General features: G+C 48.3%; 1 protein-coding gene across 1 annotated transcript in view; it reads left to right on the forward strand.

Moving 5' to 3' along the window:
• The window catches only part of LOC127237690 (UL16-binding protein 1-like), a 63,277-nt gene extending 49,021 nt beyond the window's left edge, over positions 1-14,256 (forward strand). Inside the window, 5 exon segments of the mRNA XM_051206061.1 lie at positions 11,447-11,704; positions 12,038-12,313; positions 12,923-13,023; positions 13,026-13,057; positions 14,160-14,256. Of these exon segments, the coding sequence (XP_051062018.1) occupies positions 11,447-11,704; positions 12,038-12,313; positions 12,923-13,023; positions 13,026-13,057; positions 14,160-14,256 (764 nt within the window).
• The last annotated feature ends 128 nt before the right edge of the window (positions 14,257-14,384 follow it).

Genomic DNA, 14,384 nt, shown 5'->3' on the forward strand with positions numbered 1-14,384 from the left:
TTCTTTGATCTGGGCATAAACCCTGCCATGAGTCACACACTATGTTAAGTCTATTTCAGGCATTATTTGGGTTTCACAGCAGTGTTCTGAGGTAGGTGCTGTTGTTGCACTTACTTTAAGGAGGGTGTTAGTCTGTGAGAGAGATGCTCAGGAAATGCCTGCCCATATCACATGAACAGAGATTTGACCACAACCTGACTCTACAGCCCATGTCGGAAACGACTATTAATCTTGCTGCCTTTACAGTGATTGTGAGTGCAGATGCTCAACTGCAGATATAGGTCCACACATGTATATATAATAAAGCACTAAGCAAGCTACAGTGTTATTTACACACCTTTGAAACTATAAGGCTACAGTGTTATTTACACACCTTTGAAACTATAACTAAGGGTATACACTGAGGGAAAGCAAGGCAAACCCGTGGCTGGCGCCCACGTTACCTCCTTTCCGCTGTCTCTTTATCTATTACAAAAACTCCTAACTCCTTTACCATCAATGCCCTGATAAGAACCCATCAATCAGATATAGCAGAATTGGGGCAAGCCCAGGCATCCGCTACCCTGGCTGGTATGCCTGGTTTTAGAGATGTGATTTACCGGTAGGAACACAGTCATGCCAGCCTGTGGTCACAGCTCTGGGGAGGACAGTATCCTTTAAGGGCAAATCCTCATAGGCAGGAGTCCAGACCAGCAGCAGCTGTGGCTTCTGGCTGTGGTGACCTCTTAATCAGAGTGGTTTCCTAGTGTTGTTAGGCGGTTTTCTGTAACCATTGCAGAAGTGGTGGGGGGTGGGGTGGGTAAATAGTAAAACAGCAGAAAGACACCCTGGTACAATGTGTAGAGTCTCTAGGAAATAATCTGTGGAAAATTGAAAATCAGGTACCTGAAGAACAGAATGGTACTCAATTATCTCTAATTTAATTAGAAAAGGGACGCTGGGTGGTGGCACATGTCTTTAATTCCAGCACTTGGGAGGCAGAGGCAGGGGGATGTCTGTGAGTTTGAGACTAACCTAGTCTACAGAGTGTGTTCTAGGACAGCCAAGGCTAAACAGAGAAATTCTGTCTCGAAAAAAAAAAAAAAAAAACAAATAAAAAAAAATACAAACCAAAGGAAAAGGAGAGAGAGAGAGGAAGAGAGAGAGGGAGGGAGGGAGGGAGGGAGGGAGGGAAGGAGGAAGGGAGGGAGGGAGGGAGGGAAGGAGGGAGGGAGGGAGGGAGGAAGAAAAAAGAAAAATGAATTTGACAAAACGGGGAAAAATCTTCATAGCTGGGCTCCAAGAGACTGGTTCATTTGAGGTAGCAGCACCCTGTTCCCACTAGGAGGAAACCCTTACTACAGACTTCGAGAAACACGGAGTTAGAAAATCTGCACTTTATTTTCAATAACAGACATTCTAAAAAACCTGAAGAAAAAGTGCTAGACCCAAGACAGCAGCAGTGCCCGAAGAGAGAGAGAGAGAGAGAGAGAGAGAGAGAGAGAGAGAGAGAGAGAGAGAGAGCACTAGGGAAAGCCTCTTGGCGCTGCGTGCTTAGGACTTCAGCTTCATGGAAGCCACATCCCCTACTGAGCAGCCTGAGACTCTGTGACTCACTCCTGGGAAACTGAGCAGGGGCATCAGACAGACAACACACAGACACTGGTCATCTGAATGTCACTGGGCTCTGGGAAAGAACCTTAGGAAACAGGGCCATGCAGTAATCAGGGAGCGAAAGGTCTGGTTGGAACCAGTTTCTACAGAGAGACTTCTGTGCCGAGGCCAAGCTCTTCTCTGTAGTCGGGAAGGGCCCACCTGTAGGCAAGAGGGGTGTTCACAGCAACCAGAGATGTGACCAGCCTCTAAGGCGCCATTCGGCCAGCACCACCCATGGGCTGGGACACTCTCCCAAAAGAACACCTAGGGAGAAAATGCTTGGCCATTAGAGAGGGACTGCCAGGCACCAGAGGAGCTTCTAGACTCCATGCACGGTGTGCCTGAGATTGGATCCAATAAACAGGTCTGTCGGCCCTTGTCCTCCTTCGCGCCTGTTTCTTTATTTAATATCCCACGTCAGTGTGGCTGGCCCTGCTCTGTTCTCACCCTGTATCGCTTTGGCCCTCCCCTCTAGCCCTTCAATTTTTTCATTTTCCTTTAAAAAAAAAAAAAACACTGGCCTGGTTTTCCACCTCTGATACCGATCCATCTTTTCCCTCGCCATTCATAAACAGTGATTAATATATTGTTGCACACAGGACTGCCGTTGCCTTCCTAAAATGATGCCAACTGGCCACAACTTTGAATACTAGGGAAGCAAGCCTTCCCCCTCCCCCTATTATTTAGCTCTAGCTGTCCTGGAACTTGCTATGTCTATCATAACAGCCTCAAACTCACAGACGTTCATCTTGTCTCTTCCTCCCCTGTGCTGGGATTAAAGGTGTTCCCCGCCACACCCAAGGAGAAAGTCTTAATTGAGGAACATCTGTGAGCAGTTGTCTTGACTGTGAACCAATGCTGGAAAGCCCACCCCAGTGTAGGCAGCATCATCCCCTAGTCAGGGTCTGTAGGTGTGATGCTACCGGCTGTCCTAAGTTCCTGATACTTTGACTTCCCCGTGATGGATCATAGCCTGTAGTTAAGAGCTGAATTAAACCCCCTCCTCCCCTACGTTGCTTTTCGTCAGGATATTTTATCACCATAACAGAAATGAAACTAGAACAAGACACAGCCTTTTGTTTTTGTTTAGTGTTTCATAGCAGGCATAGTCCTGGATAGTGACTGTCACTGCAGACGGTGTTCTACTGTCAAGAGAAGACTGGGGATGGAAAAGAGAAAATTCAAATAGTGTGAGGTAAGAATGTTCTGCGATCCGAAACTGAACAGAAGGCAAAGAAATATGAACTGTCTTGAGAGTGCTGAGAATGGGTGGCCCTTTTTGGGGAGCCATTTTTAAAGCATTCACCATTGTGAGAGAGAAAAATGTTAAAGGAAATACCTCACAGTACCCAAAAAATGTAAAAGAAAGGAAAATAAAAGTCATCAACCAACCGCTTAGTTAAACACAGGTCAAGTTTAATCATCACGTGCCTGCTACTCAGGCAAAGTAATTACATTAAAAAAAAGTACGTTGTTAGCTTTTTATTTTATGCCACACACTCTCAGATAAACAGGGGTCCACTCCGTGTAAAATGATCATCCAGGCCACACAAGGCAAGAGAAAGTATGTTGTTTGTCATTGGTACTTGTGTCTTAGTTTGCTGGGAGGAAGGGACGACGTCTTTACCAAAATGTTTTAGGGGGATAACAAAGATTTGAAGTTTTATTTCTAGCAGAAATCTCTCCTGGCTTTCTTCCTCCGCTGTTGCTAGGTCACGTGGCATCTGCTGGCTAGAGCGGAACAGTCAATTATGTTGTTTCTAAGCAGAAAAATGCTCCCATGGCAAGCAAACTGCCAGCGGTCCCAAGAGGTGACCCCAGTAATAAGGGTTTCCACTGCTCATTTGTGTTTTTAAAGGTACAATCCTCCTGACTCTTTGTGCATGTTCCTAAGGTGTCATTCTGCATATTAGCATCAAAACCGGTGACTTCCCCCAAAAGGCAAAGTGTTACTATAATTCACACGGATTAGGCATGTTAAGTATTCAAATCTATTCAAAGTTATTCATTAAGCTTCTGCTAGGATCATAAAAATGTCTCATAACATCTGATTAGTTCCGCTGAAAGCAGTTTTTAAAGGGGGCTGTTCTGCAAAAGGATTGTCTTTCTCTTTGTTGGTTTGTGTTTCTGGAGCCAGGGATTGAACCCAGGGGCTTGTGCATGCTCTGCTGCTGACCTTTGGCCTCAGATCAATTATTTTTAAAGATTAATGAGCATGTCCAATGCATGGAAGGGACCGGATGGTTTATCTATTCACAATTTTTCAATCTAGGATCACAGAAGCTGACTTTATGAAATTTGCAAACTACAGAAAGGGTTAGGAATGCGAGGGAAGTTGTTGTCCTTATAGCATTTATTTTGTCTAAAATTTAAAGCAGGTTCACCAAAAACACAGCTTCTCTGCTGCATACCTAGAGATGATACAACTGGGACATAGGATTCGCTATAGAATTCATGGGTTGGCAGGTAACTTATGGTTGAAGTAACACCGTACATTGGCTTCGAGTTCTCTATTGTCCATTTATTGATTTTGTTTTTTGAGGCAGGGTCTCTCTATATAGCCCTGTCTGTCCTAGAACTCATTATGTAGACCAGGCTGGCCTTGAACTCGCTGAGATCCACCTGTCTCAGCCTCTCAAGTACTGGGATTCCTAGGCAAGTTGAAGAGTCACCTAGAAGACGACTCTCTAACGTGTCTGTGCAAGAGTAGATCAGGTGAGATGATTCACCCTAAAAGCCTGAAGTGCCATCTCCTGAGCTGGGGTCCCAGATTGGATAAAAAGCCAATCACTGGCATGTGCCTCTCTCCAGTTCCGGGCTATGGGTGTGATGTCAGCAGCCACCCTGGTGCCCCGCTGTTGTGAAGTACTCCTTTACAAGGAAGCTGTGTCAACGTGATTGATTTAATAAAGAGCTTCATGGCCATTAGCTAGACAGGAAGAGGTTAGGCGGGGCTTCTGGGGACAGAGAAGAAGACAGGTGGATCCACCAGCGAGACTCGGGGGAAGCAGGATGGGCAGCAGAGAGTAAAGGTAACCGGGCCTCGTCAAAGAATGTAGATTATAGATTGGACTCCTTTCAGTTATAAGAACTAGTTAGGGACAAGCCTAAGTACAGACCCAGCTTTAGTAATTAACGATAGGTTAATCGTGAGCTGGCAGTCCCAATGAGAAAGTTTGTCCTTACTTGCCCCCATGACACCCAGCCCGGCGGACCACACGTACCCTTCATGTGGGAGGCAAAATCAACCCCACTTTCCTGAAGTTGCTTTTGTCTGGTAGTTTCTTACATCAACTACTATGTGATATGTCGATCAGAATAAGCTGTTTTACTGTAGAAGTAAATACCAAACAGTATTTATTGTATGCTTCAAAACAGTTACAGTGGGAAATTTTCACATTTTACATAGGATTGCCTCCCCCTATACCCACAGGACTGTGGGGGGGGGGGAAACTTTGACAATAGTATAAAGAGTTACACCTGTCACTTAACAAGAAACAAAATAGAATACTTTTAGGACTTATTCTTAAGGAGGTGATAAGTTTTGGATCCCCAATTACTGGGTATCCTCCGCCACCGATGCAATATGCCAATCCAGCTGAATTTATAAATCCAGGTTTAACATGAGCAGAGCAAAGCACCTCCTGGGTGGCTCTCTGGAAGGGGAGAGATCATGACAGCACACAGCAGGTAACTTGCCTCATCTTAAGCAGCCTGTAAGCATGGTCTCCATCGGCCCAGGGAGGGGCTAACACTTGGAGGGCTACCTGAGAGGAAGGGCTGCTCCTTGGAGGGCTTTCTGAGGGGGTCTGGGAAGACAGGCGGGGCTCCTACTAATCACCCCAGACTCCTTGGGTATAGGGCACCAGCCTATACCGCCTAAACAGAAGGTATGCTTGCCCTGTTCTATGCCACACGTGGGCTGACAAATGGACTCTACACATTAAGACAAAGGACAGAATCTCTCACACTGCATGGAAATCAGTTTGAAATGGACCAAAGACCTCATGATAACACCGGACACTTTGAAACTGCCAGAGGATGGGGGAAACTTAGAACAAGATATAGGCATAGACAAGGTGTTTATGAAAAAGTTTTCATATGCCACAAGAAATGTTTCGTATTTCTTATTTCCTGTGGTATATTCCCTACATAGGGATGAAATGAGGTTGCTTGAAATTAATCACCTTTTGCACAACACAGGAAGCCAGCAGAATGTAGAGAAAGCCACAGAACAGGGGGATCTTGCCAAATACACTACAGACAAGGGCTGAAGTCTAAGTGTATACAGAAATACAAAAACCACACTCACGCACGCCCACACATGCACAGGCGCGCGCGCGCACACACACACCTAATCAGCAAATGCATCAATGAACGGAACAGACAGTTCCAAAACCAAGAACCACGAAAGGACCATAAATATCTGGAGAGTCTTGAGCATCCTCAGCCTTCAGGGAAATGCAAGCTGAAATGTCCTCTGCAGTACTTGCCACTCTGGTCTAATTAGCTATTGTTGAGAAAACAAAGAATCACAAGCCCCAGTGAGGCTGTAAGGGATGAGGAGCCCTTATTAGGTGCCGGTTGGATTGTAAACTGACCCAGCCACTATAGAAAACAGTATGTAGGTTCTCAAGAAACAAAAACTACAACCAGATATGTCCCGCGTATGTCCGAATTATCTAAGTCCCGCCACAGAGATCCAGGTTTGTTGACGCAATATCCACAATAGCTAAGATGTGGTTCGGTTCATTACTGTGGTCCCTGCTGTCATTCTCCAAACGATGACCAGTGTCAGTGTGGCCCCGGGGTCAGCTACCACACAGGAAGTGGGAGAAACACACGAGCAGTAGAAGGCTCAGTGGCCTGTGCATTCTGCAGAGATCTTAGCCGGAATTGAAGAGCGCCTCCGCGCGCGCGCACACACACTCTTCGCACAATCCCTACAAGGGGAGGGAGGATCAGTAGCTGCCAAGCACAAGTCCCAGCGCTCATACTCTTGGCAAAGTAAGGGAAGCCTGTGCTGCAAGCCCCGGGGCTGCCTCTGCTTAGGGTTCTTCCTGATCTCTATCCACGAGTGTCATCTGGCGGCTGCGCAGGGGAACAGCGGGAAACGCATGGACCCGTGTCTCAAGAGCGAGGCAGTCAGAGCTAAGGGCTGTCTGGTGATCTGTCTGTGGAGAAGACATTGCTATCTCTAAGACTGTGGACACGGCCTTGGGTTCAGCTCTGAGCAGGGGCAGCTCCGGAGGAGGCAGCATACGGGGGGGGGGGCAAGGGGAGCATTTGTCGTATCTTTCTTTTACTAACCAGTTTGAGTTCTATCATAAATTCATTTACCAAACAAAGGTCCCTAGGCACCTGTTGAAGTGTATAATCGGCTTTGTTTTCAGAACACCATACCCATATCCTGAGATCGGCTTCTCTCCCGGGTGCGCCTGTCTTGTAATTCTTTCCACCTCTGCTCCAGACTCGCTCATCCTACAATTCTTTTCTGTGGTGAGGGTTTGCCTAAGGGGCAAAGAGTTTGGCAGTCCAAGCCTGAGGGCTGCATTAGGGTTGAGAAAGGAGAACAGGGTGCCCGCCCCGCTCGCCCCACCCCTACCCCACCCCACCGGTCTTTCCTCTGGCTGACAAACTCACACCGGCCTCCATTGATCATAGCCTCAGCCCCAGAGACGATTTTCATGGTGGGCCGGAGATAAGGTCTGCAAAACTTTAAGCATTTAAAATGCACGTGGCACTTTAAAAACTTGCCCCCCCCTCAACTCCCACGCGTCAGAGTGAAACTTTCCTGAAGGGATGAATGGGTTAATGAGATTATGCAAGTGACTTGGGGTAGTCTCATTTAGACAGCCCCCCCCCCTGCTCACCAAAACCGTGAGTCTTCTCGGGAGTTCACGTGTAGGTGTGATCATTTCACACCCGCTCAACACTGGTATTTACCTATTAGCTAGGTGGATGCATGAATGACTGAAGGGACACCATGCTGGGGGGAAAAATCATTGAAGAGGAAATCTTAAGGAAAGGGAAACTTTGGGGGGGGGTGCAGCCAGCTTAGTTATTGAAGCGTTTGCCTTGCAAGCATGGAGCAATGAGCTTGGCCCTCGGAACTCACGTTCCAAACACTGAATTAAATTTATAAGCCACCAGTGAGGTGGTGTGCACTTGGGAGTGAGCGGTAGAGAAAGGAGAGAGGCAGATTCCTGGGGACCTGTGGCATAGAAGGTCCCCCGGTTCCAAGGAAACCTCTGAACTCCTCACACACTTTTCCGAAGCTCTGAGATTTTTCAAAGTTATTGGAAATGCACAGCAGTGCATTTGGACAGGCCAGCATTTGGAAAGATACCTCCTACGTGTTTTTCAAAGTAGAAATAAAACAAGCCAGGTTCATCTTTTTTCTGAGGGTGACTATGCAAGTCTGGGTGAGAAGGGAAAAAATCTTGGCTAATGAGGAAGGAAAAAAGAAGGGAAAAAAAAAAAACTGGCACTGAGTCAGACTGGGCGGGGAGAGATCCTGTCTGGTTCCTCCCAGGAAGGTCACCAGCAGAAGCAGGAGTCGAATAAAGCCGGTGCCTTCTCCTGCTTCTGCTGGTGACAGTCCTGGGCCGGCAAGGGTGAGTTCTGGGAAGGGACCTCTGTGGCCCTGGCCTGGGAGGACCTGAGGACACGGAAGACTTGTGTCAGTCGGTTCCTAGTAGTCAGGACTTCTGTGCGCTACCGGAGTTGGACAGAAAAGAACCACGGAGTTCTGCAAAGAAGCCGGCAGAGCCCCGGGAACCCAGGAGGGAGCTCCCCCATCACCTCAGAGAGAGGGGGAGGAGGGGGGGCACTAGGAATGGAGATGGTGAGCAAAACAAAAGACGAAATGCTTGAAGTCACAGCCCAAGTATCTTAGGAAATCTGCAGTCATCCACACGAATTACTTAGGCTTCCTCTCTCTCTCTCAAGCTCAAGTCATGACTGCTGACAGCTGGGAATGGAATAAGGATCCATGGCTTTGGGTGCACTCACTACAATCTGCCTTTTGGCTGTGTTGTGGGCAGCTCCCCCTTCAGGTGAGTTCCTGGGATCTAACTGGGGAGTAGGGGGAGGAGGGTCGAAGACTTCCGCCAGGCCTCAGTGACTAGGAGAACTAGTCTTCCCCATGGAACTGCTCCTGGCCATCTTCAGCCACCCACCACTTCTGCCGGCTCCTCTGGGTCTTAGGCTGGTTTTCTATGTGCTAACTCTGGGGAAATACTTTTCCTATTTGTGGTGATTCCCCTGCAGGCTTTACAGCAGGCAGGAAAGGAAAAGATAATAATGAAACTCATAGCTCAGCCCAATTTTATTGTAAGCGGCGTTGGACCAGGACTTCTAGAATCTGGCGCAGATCATCTTACTTTAGTTCAGACAATAATTAACTCTACCCCAAGTGCACAACAATTTAAGAAATGCTTCTGACGAAGTACATCTGGCATCTTTTATAAGAGTGGATACTGTTGACACAGAGACGGTGACCCACCCAGATTTAGGCTTTGGGAGAAGAACATGCCTGTGGTATCAGGACTGGCCTGGCACAAAGGTAACATAGAAGTATGTCACTGAGGCTGTTGTAAAGCACAGGTGATATCACAAGTAAGAGTCTTGTGGTCTGACGGCAATGCTCAAGATTTAGGGAAGAAGATCTTGGATAAGCAAAAATATAAATTCTGGGAGGTAGGGCAGAGCCTGCTCCATCAGATAGCACGGGGTTACCAGGCTGTAAAATGGCATCAGTCTAGCATTCCAGGGATAGCTCCTGGTTCCCAGTGCTTATCCGTGAGCACAAAGCCCTTTGATCTCTTTATCTATTGTCGCTCAAGTGTGTTGATCTTCTATTAATCATAGATAATTCCTCGGCCCTACACTGATCAGGCAACAGCGATTTTTAGCCAAATTATCACCCATAACCAATTCTTTAATTACTAACATCCAGTCTCATCTGGTTAGATAACCATCTGTCTATATTTAGGATTTTGTGTCCTATTAGCCATGACCACTTTAAGCAGTTAGACTTAAGGTGGGTCCCCCGTACTCACCAATGGACCACTGTCCTTGGTGTCCCTGCATCCTGACCACTCCACGCTGTGGGATTTTTCTGTACCAGATTTGCTGGGATTCAGGAATACAGTCTGCTAACCCCACCCCAGCCCTGAGCCATCACCATCCCTGAGCTCCAGGAAGCTGGTGTCTCCTCCCTGCTCATGCTCACTGTGCTTCTCAGCAGGGAGCCCGGCATCACACAGAGCAGCCTGCACTCTGCACACTCCCCAGAAATGTTCGCACTCACATCCACTCTGGAACATGCTCTTCTCTGAGGGTTTCCACCGCCACTCTTCTGCTGCCAGACTTGACCAGCCTAGATGTTCTTTGTCCTGTAGTGTGGGCTAGCCCATGACCACCTGCAGGAAGCCATCCCCGGAACACTACCTTATTCCCCTGGGATCTGCCAATGGTTTGTTTCATTTTGTTGCTGTGATGAACACACACACACACACACACACACACACACACACACACACACACTACCACTCTACCAAAAGCAATGTACGGGAGAAATTGACTTATTGAACTTCTCCTTCTAAGCCAGAGAAGCTCAGCAGGAATATGGAGGATGCACCTTGCTGTCTGCATCACCAACTCCTACATAGCTAGATTTCTTCTCCAGCCAGAGACCATCTGCCCAGGGAATGGTGATGCCCACAGGGGCTGGGGATTCCTACATCATTAACAGCCAAATCAGCCTGTTGTGGTCTATATTTTCTCTTTTTACTCTTTTTCTTTTATGTTGGACCCGCCACCCAACTCCCAAGTAAATCACACACAGAGGCTTATTCTTAGTTATGAGTGTCCTGCCTTCACTTGGCTTTCCTTTAACCAGCTTTTCTCTCTGGGCTTTTATCTTTCTTACTTCTATGTATCTTACTATTTTTCTTACTCCATGGCTGGCTGGGTGGCTAAGTGGCTGCCCCTAATGTCCTCCTCTCCTTGTTCTCGTGATCCTCTTCCTCACCTCCTCTCTGCCTGCCAGCCCTGCCTGTCCTTGCTCCTGCCTTGCTATTGGCCGCTCGGCTCTTTATTAGGACCATCAGGTGTTTTTAGACACACAAAGAGTCACAGCTTCACAGAGTTAAACAAATGCAGCATAAACAAAAGCAACACAATTTAAAATAATATTCCACCGCAACAGTTCCTCCATAGACACTCCCTTCATAAGTGACCTTAGGCTGACAGTTAAAGCTAACGAGCAAAGATGTTCAGGTCAATGAACTCACGGGAGAGATCATTCAAAACGGTCTCCATACAACCTCTGCTCTATCTTCTGCCTGCTCCATTCTGGCCCCCACCAGCGTCACGCACCATCCTGTCTCCACTGTCTACGTGGGCAGGTTCTGGAGATTCTCCAGCACAAACAGATCTAAAAGGGACATCCTGAACTTTACCTTCCATAACTGACAGGGCCTACTCCTAGCAAAAGCATGTGATAACAGATAAGACAATTGTCCAAGTGGAGAGCGGGGGTTGGCCACACCTTGATCTGCATCTTCAAGCAAGAGACAATGACTGCCTATACTTTAGTCAGGGCAATGGAAGCTAGGCAGGGGTATTATTTATATATTTATGTACTTTTTCTTTCTTCTTTTAAATGCACTCTTCCAGAAGACATTCTTGTCCCACGGGGATTGTCCCTTGTCCCACGAACAGAGACTGTCCCTTGTCCCACGGGCAGAGACTGTCCCTGAGCCCCTGCTCCCATCCCTAACCTCACTGCATATTTCCTTCACAGATGCTGCCTCTCTTTGCTACAGCTTCACTGTTGGCAAGTCAGGGTCTGGAGCATGGAGGGACAGAGTCCAAGGCCAACTGGACGGAGAGACCTTCCTTTCCTACAATAGTATCAACAACTGTCATGGCTTTGGTGTTCTGGGGAACAGACTGAATGCCACAAAGATCTGCGAAAAACAGCTTGACACTCTGAAGGATGGACTTCACCTGATCAAACACCAAGTGATTCATATGATGCAGGAGAATAATTCCATCAGAGGTAACTTTCCAATGACTGGGAATGTAGTACAGTGGTAGGGTGCTTGCCTAGCATGAATGGCGCCATAGGTTCAATCCCCACTGCCACAAACTAAATGAAAGAACATATCAGATGGTCCCCTGTAGGAAAGTACAGGGTTTTGACAGGTTAAGGACATTCATTGTTTTCATTAATGAAAAAAAAAATGGATAACTGGTAGTCCCTCTTACCTAAGATGTCCATCAGCAAGGTGAAAATGTGGAGGGGAAAACAAGGTCAGAGACTGGGAAGACAGGAGGGAAGGTAGACAGGATTAATCAAGGCCAGAGACTGATCTCTTTCCAATGGGCACAGAGGCCCTCATTGTGCAGGCCAAGATGTGTTGCTGGCATGAAGGAGATGGACATTTCAATGCATCCTGGGATATTGGCCTCAATGGACACCAAATGTTGCACTTTGACCCAAGCACTGGAAAACTGTCTGAAGTTGGTCCTGGATCCAACGGGATTAAAGAGATGTGGGAGGAAGACAGGGATGTCACTGACTTCTTCAAGATGACCTCACAGGGAGACTGTAGGTCCTGGCTTGAGGAGATAGAGTTGCACTTGGAGAAAAAGCTGGAGCCTACAGGTAACTGGGAGGATGAGAGGAAGCTCTCTGCAGATGAGGGGTGTGTGTGTGTGTGAGAGAGAGAGAGACAGAGAGAGAGAGAGAGAGAGAGAGAGAGAGATAACCTAATCACAATGAGTTCTTGGGTTAATATTCATTTTTTCCATCATTCATTTCCTTTCTCACCCTCCCCTACATCATTAATCGTGATTACATTGATCACTCACTGTGGTTCTCACTGACTGTCACAGTCTAAGCATCCCTTTACTTCCTGTCCTTTTCCTCACTCTAGAATCCCTGTTGCTTGTCATCCCACCTGACCTTCCTCCTTCCCCGCCCCCATCCTCACAGGGCATCCACCCTCATGCCTCCCCCTCCCCCCAACCCCCACCCCCCTACCCCCGCCACAGTGAAGATGAGGGCCCACCATCACACTGCTTCCCCTAACATAGCTGCATGGGGCTTCTGAGGGCAGGGACACCCCCTCTCCCTTCCTACCCAGTTGTTGCCTAGCAACAGGGGAGGGACTCTGTGTGGTGCTGAACTCCCTGAGCACACAGAAGCTAAGGAAGGGGAGATTCCCTCAGATGTGAGGTCTGGATAAAGACTCAGTTTATGTTTCCACTTCAGCCTCACCAACAGCTGCTCCAGATGTGAGCCAGCAGACTGTGTCACTGGCCATCAAGCCCAACATCTCAGCCCTGCTGATAATCCTCACCTGCTCCCTCCTGTTTCTTATCTGAGGGGAATCCTTGACAATGACAGGTACTGAGTGAGGGCAGTGTTGGGAGTGGGGTGAGGGACAGGTGGGTCAGGAGAGAGGAGGCAATTCCTATGGTCCTGCTCTTGTTCCTACACTGCAGTACTGCACTGCGAACAGAGGCAGGAGATCTGGCTGGCGTTCAATAGCTTGTGCATCCTCAGACTTGACAGGACAGGAATCCTTTCCCAGAGCAATGGGGAATGAGGAGGGGACATAGCAGGTGACTGATCAGACCACATTCCTAATCAGCAGGGTCCCGTGATTCAGACTAGGAGACAGCAGGACACAAAAGGGCGTGGTGGTTCCTCTTAGTGTGTACATGGGACAGGGCTCCGCTCCACAGACACAGATGGAGAAGATATAAATAATGAGATGCTACAGCGGCAAGACCACTTGCAGCTCTTACATCAGACCTGGGTTCTGTTCCAGCACCCACATGGCAGCTCACAACCATAAAGCTCCAGGCCCAGAGCAACCAGCCCCTTCATCACCACAGACCCCAGGCATTCACACAGCGCACTTACAGACCTGCAGGCTCACACTCATACACATGAAATAGAAGTGAATTGAGCAGCAGCAGCTTCCAGTCCTCTGGAGCAGGGTCCCCACTAACATCTGGTGGGGCTGAGCTGCTGCTGGAGTCCACTGCCCTCACCTGGATGCCCAGAGGGACAAGGCAGGGCAGGGACAGTCACACCCTCCTCTGTGTGCCACTCTCAGACCCTGAGAGTTTTAGAATCAAAGGGAAATCGTGTCTGCAACCCACCCAAGGCCTGGGTAACCAGGTCCCAGGCCCCTTGATGGATGGAGGCCTCCCTGCTCCTCCGGCCCCTCCCATCAGGCCTGAGTCAGGAAGCAGAGCTACTCATTACCTCTTTATTCTGAATTTCCAAGTCTGCAGCCCAGCCTGGAGCTGACTCTGGGACCTGGGAAAGGAGGAAGACAGTACAGGATCCAGGATGGAGAGCCCAGGGGGGATGGAGCAGGGAACTGGATGACCCTCAGTGAAGGAGGCTGTGGGGTGGAGATGTCTGGGCACAGGGCACCCAGGAGAACTGACCCAGGTTACCCTCAGACCCTTCAAGTTGTGTTTCCTTGCTGCAGGCTGAAGATGCTCCGGAGAATGTCCTTCATCTGGTGCAGCCCCTCTCCCTTCCCATCAGCTAATACAGAGTTTCTATTGGCCCTAATCCATGTCTGAGTGGTCTTCTCTGGTGAATGCCCCACAACATTGCAGTAAGTCCCATGGATATCCCATCAGATGTATCAGAATCCCTTGGGACAGGGAAGAATGTGATGGCCAAGGAGGTCCTAGGGCTGTGGGTCTCA

Source organism: Phodopus roborovskii, unplaced genomic scaffold, assembly GCF_943737965.1.
Source record: "Phodopus roborovskii unplaced genomic scaffold, PHOROB, whole genome shotgun sequence".
Taxonomy (NCBI): Eukaryota; Metazoa; Chordata; class Mammalia; order Rodentia; family Cricetidae; genus Phodopus; species Phodopus roborovskii.